At 46.9% G+C, this 22,607-nt stretch overlaps 2 protein-coding genes and 1 pseudogene across 2 annotated transcripts in view; 1 reads left to right on the top strand and 2 right to left on the bottom strand.

Annotated features, from left to right (window-relative positions):
* Window positions 1-12,619, bottom strand: part of tyw1 (tRNA-yW synthesizing protein 1 homolog (S. cerevisiae)) — a 144,012-nt gene extending 131,393 nt beyond the window's left edge. Inside the window, exons 1-5 of the mRNA XM_056283730.1 lie at window positions 12,553-12,619; window positions 12,241-12,368; window positions 8,502-8,636; window positions 7,741-7,842; window positions 2,456-2,650 (exon numbers count right to left, since the gene is read on the bottom strand). Coding sequence (XP_056139705.1) covers window positions 2,456-2,650; window positions 7,741-7,842; window positions 8,502-8,636; window positions 12,241-12,368; window positions 12,553-12,619 — 627 coding nt within the window. The remainder of the gene's footprint in view (window positions 1-2,455; window positions 2,651-7,740; window positions 7,843-8,501; window positions 8,637-12,240; window positions 12,369-12,552) is intronic.
* A 372-nt stretch (window positions 12,620-12,991) lies between these two features.
* sbds (SBDS ribosome maturation factor) lies at window positions 12,992-18,092 on the top strand. The gene is made up of 5 exons (XM_056283211.1): window positions 12,992-13,208; window positions 14,027-14,156; window positions 14,306-14,506; window positions 16,285-16,449; window positions 17,335-18,092. The coding sequence occupies exons 1-5, from the start codon at window positions 13,081-13,083 to the stop codon at window positions 17,461-17,463; spliced, it is 753 nt and encodes a 250-aa protein (XP_056139186.1). The 5' UTR covers window positions 12,992-13,080; the 3' UTR covers window positions 17,464-18,092.
* Window positions 18,093-21,641: 3,549 nt separating this feature from the next.
* Window positions 21,642-22,302, bottom strand: LOC130115597 (claudin-4-like; annotated as a pseudogene).
* Between the last annotated feature and the right edge of the window lie 305 nt (window positions 22,303-22,607).

The raw sequence follows: 22,607 nt of genomic DNA, 5'->3' as shown, positions 1-22,607 counted from the left end.
GTGTGGACCCGCTATCCAATGAAAGCTCAACAGCCTCTCTGAATGTCCGCAACGCCAGTGTTTTACGAGAGGCGGAAGTAAAGGAGCTACTTTCAGCGGGCAGATAAAAAGAAAAGAGCTCATGTTAGTCTTCAGAGTCTCACCTCTTTCTGGTTCGCACTCTTATTTATAGTTGTACGAGTTAATTTAATATTTTTATAGTGGTTTTACTTCGTTATTTTGTTAAAAAATATGATTGGAAACCAGCTGTGATGGCATTTTTTTTCTCTTCAGACAGAGCTGTTAAATTTTAAAGGGGCTCAAAGGTGCCATGTGCAGCTGTTTTATGCAGGAAAATGAAAATATCAGATAGGGAATCAGTCTTGGCAGATATGCAATATCAAATGACTCAGATCAGATCAGGGCAAAAAACTTGCTCTGTCGTCCAGGTAGCGTAGCGGTCTATTCCGCTGCCTGCCAACACGGGGATCGCCGGTTCGAATCCCCCCTGTTACCTCAGGCTTGGTCGGGCGTCCCTACAGACACAATTGGCCGTGTCTGCGGGTGGAAAGCCGGATGTGGGTATGTGTCCTGGTCGCTGCACTAGCGCCTCCTCTGGCCAGTCGGTAAACCTGTTTTGGGGGGCGGGGGGACAGCGTGATCCTCACACGTGTTACGTCCCCCTGGTGAAACTCCTCACTGGCAGGTGAAAAGAAGCGGCTGGCGACTCCACATGTATGGGAGGAGGAGGCATGTGGTAGTCTGCAGCCCTCCCCGGCTTAGCAGAGGGGGTGGAGCAGTGACCGGGACGGCTCAGAAGAGTGGGGTAATTGGCCAAGTACAATTGGGGAGAAAGAGGAGGGGGGGGGGGGACAAAAAAAAACCCTTGCTCTGGACGCCCTTAGTTTGTGTAGTTAGTGATAGTTTTCATATAGCTCATGTCTGAAAAGATGATGTGTGTATCCCCACTAAGACTGAAACTTACCCTTCTCTCCCTTCCTTCCTCTACCTCCCCCTCAGCTTCCCTCCTGTGTTCGCTCTCATTCTACCACAGTTCTCTCATCATGGATCACATCAAACATCATGAGATGATCATATGGATATCTGACAGAGGTTCAGGCTGGTTGACCGAGGTCTCATGATCACCATCAGATTATCATCCGTGTTTACATTTTGGTATGCGACAGCTGAACTCCACATTTTGACGCCCCGTGTGAAGCCCCGGTTGCTCTGCTGGGAGCTTCGGAAACATTTTGATTTATTGGATTCAGCACATTCATTTAAAACTTTCCGTTTCACTTACAAGCTTGTTTGTAAATGAGGGCAGACGTCACGGGATGACTGCTAAATGTAATTAAAGTAATAAATTGTGCTTTTGTTGCTTCCAAACTAAGAAAGACAAACTTCATTTCAAGTTAAGTTTGAAGGAGTAATCTTATATGATGAATTCATACCCTTCTTTGTGCATATCTTATGTACTATACTTTGCACAAAAAGTAAGGAAATTTGTGTTTGGTTGATTATTTCTTTGTTGTAACAATGCTTCTTGGCAATAAATCTTATACCGTTGGAAAGCCTGTTTATTCCCCTTTTAAATGGCGCCACATTTGTAAGGAACATGCATTTGTGGGATGAGCAGCAGAGCTGAGTATGTGGGTTGCGCCCGTCAAAAATTTGCCAAATCTTCTCTACCAATGCCAAACAGCTTATTTTGCTGTTGCTATTGACTCTTGTTTTGAGCTTCTGGTACCCCAGGTGCTGACAATCAGCTGCCTGATATAAGATTTATTGCCAAGAAGCATTGTTACAACAAAGAAATAATCTACCAAACACACATTTCCTTACTTTTTGTGCTAAGTTTATATATATATATACAAAAAGCGAGAGTTTATGTCTGTATGTTTGTTTAAAACTCCAGAAATACTCATTGTAGAACAAAAAGAAATGTATCTTTAGAATAAGCACGTTCCAAGGATTGCACAGTTCGAAAAATATTTCAAGTAAAAAAAAAATTTGATTTATTTGTGAAAGATGTATTCCAACGATGTTTTGTGGAGACTTCCGGCAAATCTCTCCAGTGGTCAAGGGAGGCACTACACCTAACATTGTCAATGCTAGCCTGAAGGCACGCAATGTGGTTTACCCTGAGGTGCTTGAGCACTGAGCGATTAATACATACATTGGCAAAGAAGCTTGATGAATGGATTGAAAATTATGACATTTGATCATTTTCGTTAATATCATTCGTTTAGTTGACATTCGTTTATCACATGTATCATAAATCATCCTATATTTCATTATCGATTATATCGTAAAGATCAGATCATGTTGGTTGTTTTGGTGAGAACATTTTCCCCAGGCAACGCCAGGTACTTCTCCTAGTACATTATAAAACCACCCATAACAGATAACCTCAAACAGATGATTGCATTGATTGAAAGGTGAAAAAAAAAGAAGCAAGACAGAAAACTCTCACCGTGTTATAGTGGCCAACATACACAGAGTTGCCCAGGCCGAACACTGCGTATCTCAGGCCTCTGAGGTAGGTCTTCCCATAACGGAAGTCAGTGGACGCTTCCTCCAGCCACTTACAGAACCAGTCAGCGTTCTCCGTAGGCTGTCCGTCAGTATAGGTGGCCAACAGAAATACGCAGACAGACTTGTTGGTGCACTGCATTGGAGAGATCATCAAAATGGACGGGTGGGATGAGCATCCCAAAGCAGTAAAGCATTCAGTCAGAAATTAACTAGAATAATGATGTATAACTGGGGCTGTGCACAACAATGGCTAAAATGTCAAGACAGGTTAAGTCATGTTTATTTATATAGACCTAAATCAGAGTTAAAATCTCAAAATTGCTTTTAGCAGATGATAACCCTCATCCTTAAGACTTTCAATTTAGATCAGGAAAGACTTTCAAAAAGAAAAAAAAAATGGGAGAAAACTCAGGAGCATCAGAGGTGTGCAAAGTGGGATATGTGGTAACAGATTAAAAAAACACTTTATAAGAAAGAAGTAGAAGAAGAAGGCAGCTGCAGTTCTTTCCATTGCCTTGCTCAGGAGCAGAGGCAGGAGTATTAACCCTTCACATGCTTGTCTTTTTGATGGTGGGAGGAAACTGGAGAACCCGGAGGAAACCCACACAGACACGGGGAGACCTGGACGGCCAGGGGTTCGAACCCAAGACCTTCTTGCTGTGAGGCAACAGTGCTAACCACTGGGCCACCGTCCTGCCCCCCCCTTTTTAATAATAATAACAACAACAACAACAACAAAATAATAATAAAAGCACTTAATGACCTCACTTGAGGAAGTGAAAACATTGGATCACAGTCAGTAATGATAATTAGTTGCCCCTAATGGATCTGAAGCGTAAACTTTAGGGACAAAGATGAGTTACTGCACTTTTTGCCATCTCCTGACAACATGAATACGCCTGTCTGTGCCCCTGCCTGAGCATGGCAAGAAGAACTGGAGTGTGTCCCCGGGCGCCGCACGGCGGCTGCCCACTGCTCCTCGCTACGGTGTGTGTTGGGATGAGTTAAATGCAGAAGATGAATTTCCCCACACGGATTAATAAAGCACATCTTATCTTATCTTATATTTAATACATCCTTCTGTCATCATCCTTACTTTCAACTACAGTGAAGAAGAAAATAATTACAACGTGTCAAAAATATTCCATTATTAATGATGAAAATTGAAATCAAGATACAGGGTTACAATTAACTCTGCAACCCTATCTTCAAGAAAAGAATATCTCAAAAAAACAGCAGACTAAGAAGAAAAAAAAATCCCAGTGAAAACAAGCAAACGGCGTGATGTCGTAAACTACCCATGATGCATTGAAGAGCTCCCACCATTAGTCTGGCAAAGCACTAAAAACGTTTTGCCCGTGTAACACGATAAACGATGACCGAGATAACTGATGGACACGTAGTACGATGGTGTGACGATCAAATCAACCAACCAACCAACAGACAGAGACAGCTTCATAGCAGCCCCCCCCCCCTCCAATTTCATCACGGTGGGTGACAATAAATCACCAAGAGAGGAACAACAAACGAACAAGTAGCGCGAAATAGGAAGCACCCATACATCTTCTCCCTCGCCTCTTGTAAATAAACAGAAAACAACAGGCAGCTGCTTCATGTCTAGCGTGGTCTGTGCCGGGGGGGGGGGGCAAGAGAGAGAGCGAGAGAGCTAGAGAGAGAGCAAGAGAGAGCTAGAGAGAGAGTGAGAGAGCTAGAGAGAGAGTGAGCTAGAGAGAGAGTGAGCTAGAGAGAGAGTGAGAGAGCTAGAGAGAGAGTGAGAGAGAGCGAGAGAGCTAGAGAGAGAGCGAGAGAGCTAGAGAGAGAGTGAGAGAGCTAGAGAGAGAGAGCGAGAGAGCTAGAGAGAGAGCGAGAGAGCTAGAGAGAGAGCGAGAGAGCTAGAGAGAGAGTGAGAGAGAGCGAGAGAGCTAGAGAGAGAGCGAGAGAGCTAGAGAGAGAGTGAGAGAGCTAGAGAGAGAGAGCGAGAGAGCTAGAGAGAGAGCGAGAGAGAGCTAGAGAGAGAGTGAGAGAGCTAGAGAGAGAGCAAGAGAGAGCTAGAGAGAGAGTGAGAGAGCTAGAGAGAGAGTGAGCTAGAGAGAGAGTGAGAGAGCTAGAGAGAGAGTGAGAGAGAGCGAGAGAGCTAGAGAGAGAGCGAGAGAGCTAGAGAGAGAGTGAGAGAGCTAGAGAGAGATAGCGAGAGAGCTAGAGAGAGAGCGAGAGAGCTAGAGAGAGAGCGAGAGAGCTAGAGAGAGAGTGAGCTAGAGAGAGAGTGAGAGAGCTAGAGAGAGAGTGAGAGAGAGCGAGAGAGCTAGAGAGAGAGTGAGAGAGCTAGAGAGAGAGAGCGAGAGAGCTAGAGAGAGAGTGAGAGAGAGCGAGAGAGCTAGAGAGAGAGCGAGAGAGCTAGAGAGAGTGAGAGTGCTAGAGAGAGAGAGCGAGAGAGCTAGAGAGAGAGCGAGAGAGAGCTAGAGAGAGAGTGAGAGAGCTAGAGAGAGAGTGAGCTAGAGAGAGAGTGAGCTAGAGAGAGTGAGAGAGCTAGAGAGAGAGTGAGAGAGAGCGAGAGAGCTAGAGAGAGAGCGAGAGAGCTAGAGAGAGAGTGAGAGAGCTAGAGAGAGAGCGAGAGAGCTAGAGAGAGAGCGAGAGAGAGCTAGAGAGAGCGAGAGAGAGCTAGAGAGAGTGAGCAAGACAGTGAGCGAGAGACAGAGAGTGAGCAAGAGAGTGAGCAAGAGAGTGAGAGAGCGAAAGAGTGAGCGAAAGAGAATGAGAGAGCGAGAGAGAGTGAGAGTGAGAGACAGAGAGAGCGAGAGAGCGCGAGAGTGAGCGAGAGACCGAGAGAGAGAGAGAGAGAGAGAGAGAGAGAGAGAGAGAGAGAGAGAGAGAGAGAGAGAGAGCGCAAGAGAGACTGAGAGAGAGAGAGAGAGAGAGAGAGAGAGAGAGAGAGAGAGAGAGAGAGAGAGAGAGAGAGAGAGAGAGAGAGAGAGAGAGCAGGAGAGAGAGAGGTGTTGACTGATGGCTGGCCAGTGAGGGCCTCTGGGCTGTATGTAGGAGCTGGCTGGCATCAGGGGCCACTTCTCTTCGGGGGAGAGGTTCCTCTCCAGGAACTACATCGCTCTCCTGATGAATAAACAGCCATTCATTTCCCCGGACTGTACCTGACAACCAATATCCTATTCATTTCTCACTGTGTGGCCCGGTGCCTGCTCCCAAAAAAGACGAAAAGCGCCACACCGATGAAAATAATCAATCTCTCCTCAGCTGAGCGGACTCTGTTCAACAGATTTATCACTTATGCCAGCCGTTTGAGGGATTGAATCGCCGGACAAAATGAAGTGGAGAAGCTTGGAAGTTGCACAACAGCACCAGGGGCAGATTGTGTTTTGGTTTGTTACTCTTTACCGTACAAGCTTTAAGTGAACGCCGGTTGGGATTTTTTTTTTCTAATAGAAGCGCTGCCCAAGCAAGGTCTTTTCCAGACTGAAACACGTTGTCCGTTTAAAGTTAAACGCAAATATTTTTGCAGAGACACTGCAGGGCAATTTGCCATAAGTGACGGCAGAAGATCAGGTAAGAGGATTACCGGCCGGGTGTAGAAGGTACCTTCATCGTTCACTCCCCTTCCATTACCTTCGTTTGGGACACAGCTGATGCACTCATCCAAATCATCTTACAGCGAGAGCAACAAGCAGGACAGGCTAAAATCCCTCAATTACCAACAACACGAGCATCTCTGCACAACAGGAAGTGCAAATGTCTTTATGCATGCACAATAATCCAGGTAAGGAAGTCACGGGAAGATACCCCTGCGATACCCGCGGTCAGTTGAGACCGGAGAGGTCACATAGATGAGCGATGAAACGGCTCTCTCTCAATAAACGTCGTGCCCAGATGAACCGATTCAACTTCCTGTGGGAAGTGCCAAGACCGGAGCCAGGGTGTCCCGACGGCGGCTCCCTTTGCTTACACTGTGCTGACCGCCACGCCGGCAGATACGATACTTGACCAAATACAAATTATTCTGCCGCCACCTCGTGAGAAAATCGAGAGGATTTTACTTCCGCCTGGCTCACTTCTCTACCCACCTCCAAAGGGGAATTTCCTCTCGTCAACTAGAAGATAATGATAAATAAAGGCTTGTGTTAAGATTAAGGTCTTGGGTCTATTCTGTTGCCTACCAACACGGGGATCTCCGGTTCGAATCCCCGTGTTGGCACCTCCGGCTTGGTCGGGTGTCCCTACAGACACAATCGGCCGTGTCTACGGGTGGGAACCCGGATGTGTACCCTGGTCGCTGCGCTAGCGCCTCCTCTGGTCGGTCGGGGCGCCTGTTCGGGGAGAGGGAGGGGGAACTGGTGGGGGGGAATAGCGTGATCCTCCCACGTGCTACGCCCCCTGGTGAAACTCCTCACTGTTGTAATGGAAAGATACGAGCTTATACAGGTTCTGCTGTGACCTTTGTACCGAGACAAACAGAGCCGCTTGTTTCTGGTTAGGCGTCGCGTGCTGCTCACATGTTTCGCCTACCACTGACCCTCCCGCTGCTGTCGGCGCGTCCTTGGTGCTGAGACAGTGGCTGCCGTCTCCCTGTTTACCTTAGTCTAGAAGTGCTCTTCCCCACAACAAAGATGGCTGGTACGTGGCCTTCCTGTGGCAGAAGGGGGAGTAGCTTGAACCTGCAGATGGAGGGGGGAGGCTGCTCCCTTTGTCTGGTGTCAGCAGAACACCACATTCCATCCTGACATGCAAGTTGTTTGTCTGATCCTATAAAGAAATCATGTGTCTAATGCTCTGGGCTCGGTCTTGTCTTGGCGAGACTGAGACCACATACGTGCAGTTTTCTGTGAATCAAACTTACTCAGAGAGACACGACTGACCATTTCCCTTATCACTACGTTTGCCACCACACTGTCAGGTGAAAAGAAGCGGGTGGTGACTCCACATGCCTCCTCTGAGGCATGTGGTGGTCTGCAGCCCTCCCCAGATCGTCAGAGGGGGTGGAGTAGCGACCGGGATGGCTCGGAAGAGTGGGGTAATACGCCGGAGAAAATTGGGGAGAAAAACGGGGAAATTTTTTGAATTGTACTAATTATACTAACAGTCATGTGATAATTGCGTGAAGACGTAATGCCTTGGTCAGTTAACACTTCGGCAGGGAGGGTGCTTACAAAGAACCCCACCCAGCTGCCCCTTACAGTACAAACACTTGTCTTCTCTGCATCCAGTAACTCCACCTACCTCGTCAGCAAGTCGGTCATCCGGGTCATAGTCTTTCATGTCAATCACCTCCGCTGGTATGTCCAAGCCCCTCACCTCTTCCGAGAGCTCTTTTGCAAAGCCCTAGGACGAACCATGGTAAGAATCCCATTTACTGTGGATAAAACACCTTAAATACTTGAGAGTTAAAAAAATTACCCGTTAATGAGACACCAGAGTAGTTCTACTTAATCACATCAATCATGACTGCAGTCTTACAACACATGCATAACCCAAACTTTGGATTTTTTGTAAAATTATAACATAACTATTTTAACTTTTCCATGGATCATCCATCCATCCATCCATTATCCGAACCGCTTATCCTGCTCTCAGGGTCGCGGGGATGCTGGAGCCTATCCCAGCAGTGATTGGGCGGCAGGCGGGGAGACACCCTGGACAGGCTGCCAGGCCATCACACAGGGCCCACACACACACACACACACTCACACATTCACACCTAGGGACGATTTAGTACGGCCGATTTACCTGACCTACATGTCTTTGGACTGTGGGAGGGAACCGGAGTACCCGGAGGAAACCCACGCAGACACAGGGAGAACATGCAAACTCCACACAGAGGACGACCCGGGATGACCCCCAAGGTTGGACTACCCCGGGGCTCGAAACCAGAACCTTTTTGCTGTGAGGCGACCGCGCTAACCGCTGCGCCACTGTGCCGCCATTATCCATGGATCCCATAATATATCCATTCTTTTAGCATCGTTGAACAATATCCATACTTTCGCTGTTCCAGTCTGCGAGCCGTAGAAGATTTTAACCCCTGAGACATGAACCACATCTTTTATCTCCACCGGTTGGCTAGTCTTCTTTGCAGCGGTGTAGAGCCAAGGGTCAACTTGGTGCGATAGCGATTTCTAAAATGGACACAATCAAGGCAAAGATCTTGTAAGGACGAAAGCCTGGCATGAATTTCTGCTTACAGGGGCAACTCCTCATCCAAGGAATAAAGGCCATTTTCCATAGATTGGAAACATGAAGGTTCGGTCACTGTGAAAAAGTGAACTACATCTAAGTAGGTAGTGTCCAAACTAGAGCTGAAAAATATATCGCTTCAGAAGTGATATCGCAATGCACGCATGCAATGGTGACATTGCACAGGATTCAATGTAAGGCAGCGTGGGCCCCATCAGTCATGTTACTGCCTGATAGAGAACAAAATCTAGCGAGGCCCACATTTTTTATGACTACTGTTTAAGAAAAATATTCAAGCACTTATGACAAATAATATAATTCAGTCCAATTTAATGTCTTCTAGGACAATTGACTTACTTCCCCCACTAAAATCACTAACAAGAATGATAAATTCTTTGCAAGTTGGCTTTGAAAGTTAAAAACTACATATATCTGATGAAACACACACACACACACACACACACACACACACACACACACACACACACACACACACACACACACACACACACACACACACACACACACACACACACACACACACAACCACCGAGGATGCATAAGCCAGTGCATTCTTCGTACCGGTCCCAAGCCCAGCTAAATGGGGAGGGTTGTGTCAGGAAGGGCAACCGGCATAAAATTTTTGCCAAATCAAATATGCGGCTCATAAATCATATTTCCATACCGGATCAGTCGAGACCCGGGTTACCAACGACCGCCACCAGTACTGTTAGCAAGCAGGGTGCCGGTGGAAACTATGCTACTGTTGGGTGAAGAACAAGGAGGGGGAAGACATGTGCAGAGGCAGCAGGAGAGGAGGAAGGGTAGTAGTGTGGAGGTGAGAGTCGGAACCTTGAATGTTGGCCCTATGACTGGTAAAGGGAGAGAGCTGGCTGATATGATGGAGAGAAAGAGGGCAGATAGACTGTGTGTGCAAGAGACCAGGTGGAAGGGGAGTAAGACCATGAGTATCAGAGGTGGGTTCAAACTCTTCTTCCATGGTGTGAATGGGAGGAGAAATGGGGTAGGGGTAATTCTGAAGGAAGAGTATGTAAGAGTGTGCTGGAGGTGAAGAGTGTCAGACAGAGTGATGAGTATGAAGCTGAAAATCAAAGGTGTATTGATGAATGTTATCAGTGCATATGCCCTGCAAGTTGGTTGTGAGATTGTGAGATGGAAGAGAAAGACGAATTCTGGAGTGAGTTGGATGAAGTGGTGGAGAGAGTACCCAAGGAGGAGAGAGTGGTGATTGGAGCAGACCTCAATGGACATGTTGGTGAAGGGAACAGAGGTGATGAGTAGGTGATGGGTAGGTATGACGTCAAGGAGAGGAATAAGGAAGGACAGATGGTGGTGGATTTAGCAAAAAGGATGGAAATGGCTGTGGTGAATGCATATTTTAAGAAGAGGGAGGAACACAGGGTGACGTATAAGAGTGGAGGAAGATGCACACAGGTGGACTATATCTTATGCAGGAGGTGCAATCTGAGAGATTGGAGACTGCAAGGTGGTGACAGGGGAGAACGTAGCTAGGCAGCATCGGATGGTGGTCTGTAGGATAACTTTGTAGATCAAGAAGAAGAAGAGTGAAGGCAGCGCCAAGGATCAAATGGTGGATGTTGAAGAAGGAAGACTGTTGTGTGGAATTCAGGGAGGAGTTAAGACAGACACTGGGTGGTAGTGAAGAGTTGCCGGATGGCTGGGCAACCACTGCAGAGATAATGAGGGAGACAGCTAGGAAGGTACTTGAGGTGTCATCTGAAGAGAAGAATGAAGACAAGGAGACTTGGTGGTGGAATAAGGAAGTACAGGAGAATATACAGAGCAAGAGGTTGGCGAAGAAGAAGTGGGATAGTCAGAAAGGTAAAGAAAGCAGACAGGAGTACAAGGAGATGCAGCGTAAGGCAAAGAGAGACATGGCAAAGGCAAAGGAAAAGGCATATGGTGAGTTGTATGAGAGGTTGCACACTAAGGAAGGAGAAAAGGACTTGTATCAACTGACTAGACAGAGGGACTGAGCTGGGAAGGATGTGCAGCAGGTTAGGGCGAAGAAGGATAAAGACTAGATTGTTTAACACAATCTTGGAAAGATGCCTGAGGAGTGGAGAAGAAGCATACTGGTACCGATTTTCAAGAAAAGGGGTGATGTGCAGAACTGTAGCAACTACCGAGGTATAAAGTTGATCAGCCACAGCATGAAGATATGAGAAATAGTAGTGGAAGCTAGGTTAAGAGGAGAGGTGATGATTAGCGAGCAGCAGTATGGTTTCATGCCACGAAAGAGCACCACACATGTGATGTTTGCTTTGAGAATGTTGATGGAGAAGTATAGAGAAGGCCAGAGGGAGTTACATTGTGTCTTTGTGGCTTTAGAAAAAGCATACGACAGGGTGCCGAGAGAGGAGGTGTGGTATTGTATGAGGAATTTGGGAGTGGCAGAGAAGTATGTAGGAGTGGTGCAGGATATGTATGAGAGCAGTGTGACAGTGGTGAGGTGTGCAGTTGAAATGACAGATGGGTTCATGGTGGAGGTGGGATTACATCAAGGATCGGCTCTGAGCCCTTTCTTGTTTCTTGTCTCATCTGGACATGTTGACAGATGAGATCAGGCAAGAGTCTCCGTGAACTATGATGTTTCCAAATGACATTGTGATCTGTAGTGAGAGTAGGGAGTACGTTGAGGACAGCCTGGGGAGGTGGAGGTATGCACTGGAGAAAAGAGGAATGAAAGTCAGTAGGAGCAAGACAGAATACATAAGCGTGAATGAGAGGGAGGACAGCGGAATGGTGAGGATGTGCAGAGTAGAGGTGGTGAAGGTGGATGAGTTTAAATACTTGGGGTCAACTGTAATGGGGAGTGTGGAAGAGAGCTGAAGAAGAGAGTGCAGGCAGGGTGGATTGGGTGGAGAAGAGTGTCAAGAGTGACTGAAGGGTACCAGAAAGAGTGAAAGGGAAGGTTTACAAGATGGTAGTGAGACCAGCTATGCTGTATGGTTTGGAGAGAGTCGCGCTGACGAAAAGACAGGGGGCAGGGCTGGAGGTGGCAGAGTTGTAGATGCTAAGCTTTCCATTTGGAGTGACAAAGATGGACAGGATTAAGAATGGGTATATTAGAGGGCGGGTTAGATGGTTTGGAGACAAAGCAAGAGAGGCAAGATTGAAATGGTTTGGACATGTGTGGAGGGGAGATGCTGGGTATATTGGGAGAAGGATGCTGAAGATGCAGGTGGCAGGTAAGAGGAAAAGAGGAAGGCCAAAGAGGAGGTTTGTGGATGTGGTGAGGGAGGACATGCAGGTGGTTGGCGTGACAGAGGAAGATGCAGAGGACAGGAAGAGGTGGAAACGAATGATCCGCTGTGGCGACCCCTAACAGGAGGAGCCGAAAAGAAGAAGATATACATATATATCAAATTGTGCAATGTTATCAATATTGGAAACGTGCAGTAGTGTTGATAATACTGCACAATCTGATAACAACATGAAAAACTATTATCTATAAGACGTGGAGTGTGGAGTTTCAGAAACATCCATCAAGTAGCTGGTTACCTTCTTCCATACGATCTTCAGTGAGAACCATATACCAAAGACTAGTGCGGCGGCAGAATACAAGTACAGTCTGTTGTGCCACACTGATATGAAATAGCCCTCAAAAGAACTGTGGATATCTTTTGAAGCTGAAAGAGGAATAAGAGAATTTTTATGCAGTGAGTGACATCAGCATTCGGTTATAACGCGCCACTGAGACAAACAGAACTTTGCTATCAGGTCACCCCGTTATCACATTAAAGTGGGACTAAATGACCTGCGAGGGTTAGCTGTTTTCACTAAGAGTGGGGAGGAGGTAGGGTTCGCTCTCACCTTCAGTATCCGCAGCGGACACATGTTTCGTGAAATGTAGAAGAAACAAGACACAGCTTTGCAGCATCGTGGGCGTCACACAGGTAAACACACTTTCACAAGCTTGGCATCAACAACAGCTTCAGCAGTCGCAGAGTGCAGCCATACTGTCCGGGCGTTTGAGCGCGTTGCATGCCGGGAAGTGTAGTGCGTGTGTTCGTAGTCCCCCCCGAATGTAATTTCAGCGTTTTGATCAAAATACGAAAATGAAATACGTACGACATATTATAATTTTTGTGAATCTATATTTATTTGAAATTATATTTATATTAAAAAAAAACTTTACAATTTGACAAAAAAAGAAAAAGAAACGTTCTTGGGGAACCAAGGGAAAGCGGAACTGTTGATTCACATCGCTTGTTCCACAGCGGACACGGCTTAATAACGCACCGGGCGGAGCGATACGACGCCATAATCTGACAGTTTTCGCCGGAGTGTTTTTTTTGGGGGGGTTTTTTGCACAGTTTTCTGTCCTGTTAAAAGCGAAACATGTCGATATTCACGCCCACGAACCAAATACGGCTGACGAACGTGGCGGTGGTGAGGACGAAGAAGGGAGGGAAACGCTTCGAGATCGCCTGCTACAAAAACAAAGTCATGAGCTGGAGATCAGGAGCGTGAGTAGCGCACGTTTCAGTAGAGACAGTATCCTTATTCGAAGGGACCAGCTAGCGTCACGGGTGGCAGGGGTAACAGCCCCTCTGCCACCCCGGTTTTAAACGGAACACCCCCACCTCAAGTCTTTGCACGTTTCTATGCTCCGTGTCCCATTGAATGTCACGTGAAATTGCGTGTTTATGTAATTATGAAAGTATAGTAATACGCTAGAATGTATATGGAGTGTATCTGAGCTTTAGAAAAGCGCTATATAAGTTTGATTTATTATTATTATTATTATATAGCATAGTATCTGTGTACCCATGTCCTGTTGACTGCCCTGTACGTACGTATGCATGTTGTATGTCATATGATCTGTGTGCCCATGTGTGAATGTATGGATGAATACTTGTATTTTAACGTGCAGACTGTGGCAACAAATATGCTCAAGCCAGACAATAAAGAATTAACAAAAGTAATTCGGTATCCATGCATGTGCAATTAGGAACTGATGAGCAGCTAGCCAGTGGTGGAGCTGACCTGTCAGCTTAATTAAGTCAAGTGTGGTGTAGTTCATTCACTATTAAACCTTTGTCAGAAGGGGGCGCCCCAGTGGCTCACCTGGTAGAGCGTGTCCCATATAAAGCTGAGTCCTTGCCACTGCAGTCTGGGTTCAAATCCGGCCCGGGCCCTTTGCTGCATGTCATCCCCTGACTGTCTCTCTCTCTCTCAACCACTGCTATCGGAAAATGCCAAAAAAATAATCTTAAAAAATCTTTTTCATAAGTAAAAACTATATTCCAAGGAGGGAATTATTCAGAAATGTTTCCTTTTCCAGAGAGAAAGACTTGGATGAGGTTTTGCAGACAAACTCGATCTTCATAAATGTGTCAAAGGGACAGGTGGCAAAGAAAGACGATTTGTCCAAAGCCTTCGGAACAGATGACCTGACAGAAATCTGTAAACAGGTTAGTAACATTGCCCTGTGGAAACTAGCAACATTGTCGCTCCTCTCACCCGCTCACATACTGTAACACTTAGTTGCACAGATCTATTTACCAGCACATGATTTTTTCCTTACTAAAGTGTCCTTTGTTTTTACTATCTTTTTGATCAGATCTTAGCAAAAGGAGAGCTTCAAGTTTCAGACAAAGAAAGGCAAAGCCAGCTGGAGACAATGTTCAGGGACATTGCAACTATTGTTGCAGAGAAGTGTGTCAACCCAGAGACCAAGAGGCCATACACAGTAAACCTTATAGAGCGGGCAATGAAGGACATTCACTACTCCGTCAAAGCCAACAAGAGCACCAAGCAGCAGGTGAGAAGTTAGGTTTTTACTATAGTTTACTTTTTGTGGACTAAAAACAACACTAAGAATTAGTACTGTACACAATTCAGATGATCATAAGCCTTCTGCTGGAGCCAGTCTACTTTGAAGCAGTTATCAACAATCATATTCATATATGGGTGAAGATGATTGTTGATATGAGTATGATTTTACAGAGGTATAAAGTCAATCAGCCACAGCATGAAGTTATGGGAAAGAATAGTGGAAGCTAGGTTAAGAGGAGAGGTGATGATTTGCGAGCACCGGTATGATTTCATGCCAGGAAAGAGCACTACAGATGCAATGTTTGCGAGTGTTGATGGGAGAAGTATAGAGGAGGTCAGAAGGAGTTGCATCGTGTCTTTGTGGATTTAGAGAAAGTATATGACAGGGTACTGAGAGAGTAGGTGTGGTATTGTATGAAGAAGTTGGAAGTTACAGAGAAGTATGTAGGAGTGGTGCAAGATATGTATGAGGGCAGTGTGACAGTGGTGAGGTATGCAATTGGAATGACAGATGGGTTCAAGGTGGAGGTAGGATTACATCAAGGATTGGCTCTGAGCCCTTATTTGTATACAATAGTGATGGACTGGTTGACAGATGAGATCAGGCAGGAGTCTCTGTGGACTATGATGTTCGCGAATGACATTGTGATCTGTAGCAAGAGTAGAGTGCAGTTGAGGAGAGGTGGAGGTATGCACTGGAGAAAAGAGGAATGAAAGTCAGTAGGAGCAAGATGGAATACATATGCATGAATGAGAGGGAGGACAGTGGAATGGTGGGGATGCAAGGAGTAGAGGTGACGAAGGCGTGTGAGTTTAAATACTTGGGGTCGACTGTTCAAAGTAACAGGGAGTGCAGAAGAGAGGTGAAGAAGAGAGTGCAGGCAGGGTGGAGTGGATGGAGAAGAGTGTCAGGAGTGATTTGCAACAGAAGAGTACCAGCAAGAGTGAAAGGGAAGGTTTAGATGATGGTAGTGAGACCAGCTATGTTATATGGTTTGGAGACAGTGGCACCGACGAAAAGACAGGAGGTGGAGCTGGAGGTGGCAGAGTTGAAGATGCTAAGATTTCCATGCGAAGTGACAAAGACGGACAGGATTAAGAACGAGTGTATTAGAGAGACAGCTCAGGTTGGACAGTTTGGAGACAAAGCAAGAGAGGGAAGATTGAAATGGTTTGGACATGTGCAGAGGAGAGCTGCTGGGTATATTGGGAGAAGGATGCTGAAGATGCAGCTGCCAGGGAAGAGGAGAAGAGGAAGGCCAAAGAGGAGGTTTGTGGATGTGGTGAGGGAGGACATGCAGGTGGTTGTCGTGACAGAGTAAGATGCAGAGGACAGGAAGAAATGGAAACGGATGAGCCACTGTGACGATCCTTAACGGGAGCAGCCAAACGAAGAAGATATTCGCATATGAGCAATAACCTAATAATGTGATGTGATTCTGTAATCCCATTCACTTGTCCTCCATTAGGAAGATTCCTTTGTGATTTCAATCTAAACTTTGGAGTAATACCAAAATTAAGTTACATATAACATGTGACAGCTGTATGAGTTCTTATCTTTAAATTTCACACTTATGGAACTTTATTAATTTAATGTAACACGATCCAAGTGTCAGATAGACGAGCCATAACAGCGATAGTAGTTTGAACCTACTCTACGGTGGTCTATGTACATAACTAGTCGGTTAGCTTTAAATGCGAGCAGGCAGTGAGCATTGGTGCAGGCTTGAGAAATGCATCTGATCCGTGATGTGTCGCTCTCAGGCTCTGGAGGTGATCCGACAGCTGAAGGAGTCAATGCAGATCCAGAGAGCCCACATGAGGCTTCGTCTGGTACTGCCGACAAAAGAGGGAAAGAGGCTGAAGGAGAAGCTGAAGCCCCTGCTGAAGGTGGTGGAGAGTGAGGACTTTGACGAGCAGCTGGAAATGGTGAGAGACATGCCTCGTTATCTGTCACTAAATGGAGTTTCTTAACATGACTTGTTCTTCTGCTTGTTTGTTTCTTAAGCTCAGGTTTTTATGGTAAGCTCAATATGTTCATGCATATGGAGAATTTGACTTGGTGGGATGCTCAACATAAAGAACACAAAGGGCCTTCTAAAGCGGAAATGAAGAATACTTATGTGTAGCAACCATTAGTTGATAATTAATTTGTCAGTTGGCAGAAAACTAATCGATTATAGGTTTGTTTAACTATTAATTGTTTTAGTCAGTTGTTGAGTAGGCTGTCCCCAGCTAAGTATTTTGTGAGTCAACTGTAAGCCATCCATTTTCAAATGCAGTCTAATCGGGATGGGAGGGAATGAAACAAGTAATAATTCTTGTCTAAAAATGTCCATGTAAATGTTTATTTTCCACATTCAGAACATTTATCACATTCATGCTTTGCAGGGAAACGTGTTTTTGATCATACTTATTCACATAAAAATCCAGGTGTGAACGCACACACTTATTGTAAACCGCTGTAATCCAGTTATTAAGCCGCTGTTTGTGGCTGCAAGTGAAAACAGAACAGATTCTGCGAGCCACGTGCATCATCTCTAGATGATATAGTAGGCTATATCGGGAAAAGGAAATTTATACATCATGTATAAAATGTGCAGGGGGAGTACGGTCGGAGTTCTGTCCAGTTACCAGAGACACGTTTTTGATTGTAGGTGCAAATGCAAAGTGGACTACATCACATGAGAATACAATCAGGATACGAGTCACTTGAAATGCTATGAGGCCTCCGTCTCCCGTTCCCGTTTCCCATTCCCTTTGTAATGATCAAAACTCAAACAGCCCCGTTTGTCTCTCTCGCCCCACTGCCAGGTTTGTCTGGTGGACCCAGGCTGTTTCAGGGAGATCGACGAGCTGGTCCGCTGCGAAACCAAAGGCCAAGGCTCCCTGGAGGTGCTCAGCCTGAAGGATGTTGAGGAGGGAGACGAGAAACTCGAGTAATCCCCTCCAAACCCCCTGAACCCACAACTCCCACAAACCCCCTTTGTCACATCCACTTCAAAATCCACCAGTAACCATCAAGGAAAACTACTATTTATGATTCACTTTATATCAGTGTAGCACTACTTCCTGCCCCCCCCCCCCCCGGATGTTCAAGAGAATTATTTGATAGGCGATTTTGCCTTGGTTTGAATTTAATTTCCTTTGCTTCTCCCCAAGTTGCAAATATAGGGTAAGAATGTATTTTAAATATTAAGTTGGGAGCATTTACATCTCGGTTTGCAAGTTAGGTCGTTGCTGTGATGACCTGTATTCTGTTGTTTAAAGAAAGGCTTGCTGGGCATTTAGTGTTATAACACTGATGAGGAAGTTCATCTCTGCCTTCGGTATTATTTTATGTGTGCCATGTTATCATGCTCAGTAGCCCTATGTTACTAACAGGTTTTTAATTCCAATAACTTATATTTTGTCATAATGAAAATGCGTTTACTCAGCAGCAAATAAATATAACAATTTATTTCACTTTATTGTTGTTAATACCGCCTGACATGTCTCAAAGAAGCTTTTTTTTTTTTGGTCTCTCTCTCAGTATCTGCCTTTATAGTGTCCTCGATCATTATGAACCTAAGAAATAATTTGTTTTTTGATTAAAATTGTTGTTACTCCAGATTAACTGGTACCCTTCTAAATCTACCAAAGCAGGTCCGGGTGCTTAAGAAGAAGACAAAAATATGATATTGGAACAATTAAGATCATAATATTGGCTCATAATATTTCCAGAATCCTTGGCCTACCCATCATGTTGCACTAAGAAGTTTTTTTCTTTGATAATCTCATCTCATCTCATCATCAGCCGCTTCTCCGGGGTCGGGTCGCAGTGGCAGCAAGCTAAGTAGGGCACTCCAGACATCCCTCTCCCCCAGCAACGCCCTCCAGCTCCTCCTGGGGGATCCCGAGGCGTTCCCAGGCCAGGTAGGACATGTCGTCCCTCCAGCAACTTCTGGGTCTACCCCGGGGTCTCACCCCCCTCCCCCCAAGTTGGACGTGCCCGGAAAACCTCCAAAGGAAGGCGCCCAGGGGGCATCCTAATCAAATGCCCGAACCGCCTCAACTGGCTCCTTTCGGCGTTAGGGAGCGGCGGCTCTATTCCGAGCTCCCTCCAGATGTCTGAGCTCCTCACCCTATCTCTACGGCTGAGCCCAGACACCCTACGGAGGAAACTCTTTAATAATATGGAAACGAAACATACTGCAAGTGCTAGTATTAAATCCTTAGCATTTTCACACTCTGTTGTTTCGTGCTGAAGAGCAAAAGCTGTGTAGTGATGGAGATAAAGACCATCACAAGTCATACTACAGTTGTATTGTTCTGCAAGAGAATTTATTATTTGTCTCCCCTTTGTCTTGTATTGTCCCGTCCTCCTACTCGTTCATCAAAGACAACTATTGTGAAGGTGGTTAATTTGAATGAGTAATGGCTTGGAGGGGGTGAGTTCTTGCTTTCATCTGACCTCTGCAGAAAACAAAGGGAGATGAAGTCCATCGTGTGAGCAAACAAACAGTCCATTTTATCACTTCTAACACCATCCTCCCTCTCTCTGTCTGTCTGTCTGTCTTCTCTCTCTCTCTGTCTCTGCATGCTTGCATGCACATCAGTGTTTGCCTGTGTGCTTCTGCATGTCGCATGTCTGTCACCAGCCCCCCAATAATCCTTAAAAGAATCCTAATGATGATAATTATAATATATATGAATAATAGTGATCAGAAATGAGAGAGGACTTCAGCAGTGTCCCCTGGGGAACGTATCTGGCCTCTTGGTTTCACATTTTGTTTGCAGTGATCACATTCAAAAAGTCCCTTTTCACTCTGGCACAATGAGAAAGGAAATTTGGGAAGGAGACGCGCAATTCAAATTTCATCCTGGTTCAGCAGTTAGAGGTACACCTCCCTAGCCACTGGGTGAATGTAGGTTAAATTCCCCCCACCCTAAAAAACAAACGAACGAAAACACATTGTTTCTCATTATACGTTACCCAGAAGCCATCTTTGTGTTTTGTTGCGCGTGACCCAACGGTGTATTTTTCACTACATTATATAAACGCTGACATGATCAGGAGGAAAACCAGGACCACCCTCCGTCTACACGCCCAGTTTCCCCTCGGGGATGAATAAAGTATTCTGATTCACAGCCTTGGCATTCAAAGAAAGTAAAACCTTTTCTCCATTCACAGAAAAGGACAAATATCTAGTATATACTATATATATATACAATCATCATATTCATAAGCAAGTCATCGATAAGTTTTGCATTTTTATTGCACATCACAAAATGATGAATCCACCTCAGGTATAAAGTAGGTCTGTCACATGTCTTTCTGCACGCTCAGTAATCCAGGTACAATCACAGGAAGGTGAATCAGTTCATCTGGACACAACGTTTACATCTGCCACAACGTCAAGATTTTCACCACACGGTCACCATGGCCAAACGAATTTCACGATAACGATATCATCGCAATAATTTGGAAAAAGGATCATAACGCCATCAGCCCAGTTCATCTTTACCTTTGTTTAGTGTGCGTAGTGTAGGGAGGTGGCGAGAGAGTCGGTAACCTTAACTGTACAAAAGCGCACAAAAAGGAACGATTACACCTCATGGATGGTGAAAAGGCAACCAGATGAACTGATAAACCAAAGATCCTCGAGGCCTGACATCTGCATCAACACAATGTCAGCTGAAACAAAACCACTTGCAGGAGCAGAGGACAGGGAGTTAGTGGTCGAGACCACACAGGCTGACAACCAACCACTCTGATGTACTGTGACTTAATGTCCACTGGCCGGGTCCTTACATCATTCCCCTCTTTCCATGATTTTAGTAGAAGCCATACACTGTGGTAGTAGCTAGCTAGCTAGCTAGTTACTGGGTCACGGCATCACGTCAGGTGTGTGTGTGGCTTCGGCTTCTCCTGGATCGCCACCTCGCCGTGGTGGAGAAGCTTGTGCGTACCAGTGATCCCCAAGAGCTGTGCCGTCTGGGCCTTGGCTCCCGGTAGGGTCACCCAAGGCGGATAGGGTCGAGGGGGAGGTGCCAGCGGAAGCGCGATCCAACAAAGACCTCAACGGCGGAACCGGTGGAAGATGTCTCCAGGTCCCAACGGCAGCGAAGGCGGATGAAGGCCGCAGCAGAGGGCGGGTCCCCAGTCGTCTCGGTTCTCCACGCCACTGGACTCTGGCCACCCCCTGACCATGCGGTGGCTGCAGGCGCATCAGCACTCCCACGTTAAAAGGATGTGACACGCAGGCGTCCTCCCCGTCACGCGGTTCCAGGGTCGACCTCTACACCCGCCTGGACACCCAGAAGGACCCAGAGGGAGGAAGGTCACCTCGACCCCGAGTGACTGCCGACGGTGTGGCGTTGGGGGGAGGGAGACAGCGCGAGACTGGAAAGACACGGAACCGATTTGAGAGTCTCGTGTGAAACCCGGTACTTTGGGGAAAAACAATCTGGACGTGTCCGGAGAGGCCGAGTGACGTCACACCAGGCATTGCAACGAAACGACACACACGACACACTTGCATAGCAAAACGAAAAGAGGGCGACCCCAGCATCCCTGACATTTCATCATGCGTCTGGGGTTGGATTTAGAGAATCAGAACCGGTGTTAAAATCTAGAATTAAATGCCTGTAATGCAATATAAATATATATATATATATATATATATATATAGTATATATATATATATAAATATATATATATATCCCATAAAACCTGAAAGGTCACAAAAGGCTCATCATCATCTGACGCGCAGTCTCCATCCACCATCACCAGAAACACAGGCGTTGATGACGTCATCACAACGTTTCATAAATCCAGCGGGGACGCACGAAACACCCCCATGACGGTGTCAACGTCACTCTGTCAAAACCCACATCCAGATCGTGTTAAACCAGCTCGCGTGTGTGTGTTAGTGAGGTAAAGCGGGCCCACAGCTTTCCGGAGCACGATAGGCGAGCGGCGCATCGGTACTCTCGAGACTTCTGACCCACCCTTAAATCCATCCACCCAGTTCACACATCATCCATGTTACCGTCCAACCGGTCGCGCCCGGCCCTCAGACGTCCGCGCCCGGCCTCAGGACGGGCTCCGGACCTGCGTCCCGTACTGGCTGGTGCGTGAATGTAGTCCTGTTGATGGTGTTCAGGGGTGGTTGGTCTCCTCCTCCGCCCCGGGACACCCCCTCACCTCGGACACCTGCCGCTCCCCCACAGTGGGCCATCTGGTCATCAGAAAACAACCTCCGACCAGCAGCAACCCGAAGGAGATCCAGCCCAGGTAGAGCGCGGGTCCCCAGTCTCTCCGCAGCGGGAACGGCGCCCTCCAGTGGCTGGCCCATGTGGTGACACGTCCCAGGCTGTGGGCACCAGCAGCAGCAGCCCGGATAGAATGAAGAGCGTGCCGGACACCACTTTCACCTGGCCGCGCGTCGGGAACCACGCCGCCCCCACCGCGCCGATCACCACCGCGAACGCCCCGGCCCCGATGGCTGCCATGATGAGGGCTCGCCAGGTGCGGAAGCTCCCGGACAGGGACATGAGGGACTGGTAGAATGAGCAGTGCAGGCTGCCGTCCTGGGCCAAGTCCAGTGGTCCCGATTCCAGCCATACCCCGTCCCAGTAGGCAGGCAGCGTGGCGGTGACGTTGTCCACGGTGCCGCTCACCTTCCACAGGGCCAGGCTGCGCGTCAGGGTGGCGCAAAGCCACCCGGCGATGCCCAGACCCAACGCAGCCAGCTCCAGCCAAGCCCGCACCATGACTGTGGCCCCGGCCCGCTCCTCCTCTCGCTGCGGGCCCGACTGCCTAACCACAAACAGCTGGCGGCGGAGCAGCGCAGCACAACCCAGCGCAGCGCGGGGGCGGGGCGGGGTGTTGTTGTTTTAGTGTGTGTGAGAGCGAGAGAGAGAGAGGAGAGAGAGATGAGAGAGGAGAGAGAGAGAGAGAGAGAGAGAGAGAAAGAGAAGAGAGAGAGAGAGAGAGGAAGAGAAGAGAGAGAGAGAGAGAGAGAGAGAGAGAGAGCAACCACTATTGTGGTGTGTGTGTGTGTGTGTGTGTGTGTGTCAGCAAGAGAAAGGACGGAGAGAAA

Source organism: Lampris incognitus, chromosome 7 (genome assembly GCF_029633865.1).
Source record: "Lampris incognitus isolate fLamInc1 chromosome 7, fLamInc1.hap2, whole genome shotgun sequence".
NCBI lineage: Eukaryota > Metazoa > Chordata > Actinopteri > Lampriformes > Lampridae > Lampris > Lampris incognitus.
This window is presented reverse-complemented; position numbering and strand designations above follow the sequence as displayed.

Coding starts and splice junctions, on each gene's coding strand:
- sbds (XM_056283211.1), top strand. CDS start 13,081: ATGTCGATATTCACGCCCACGAACCAAATACGGCTGACGAACGTGGCG. Junction 14,157..14,305: donor TGACAGAAATCTGTAAACAG/GTTAGTAACATT, acceptor CTTTTTGATCAG/ATCTTAGCAAAAGGAGAGCT. Junction 16,450..17,334: donor TTGACGAGCAGCTGGAAATG/GTGAGAGACATG, acceptor CCCCACTGCCAG/GTTTGTCTGGTGGACCCAGG.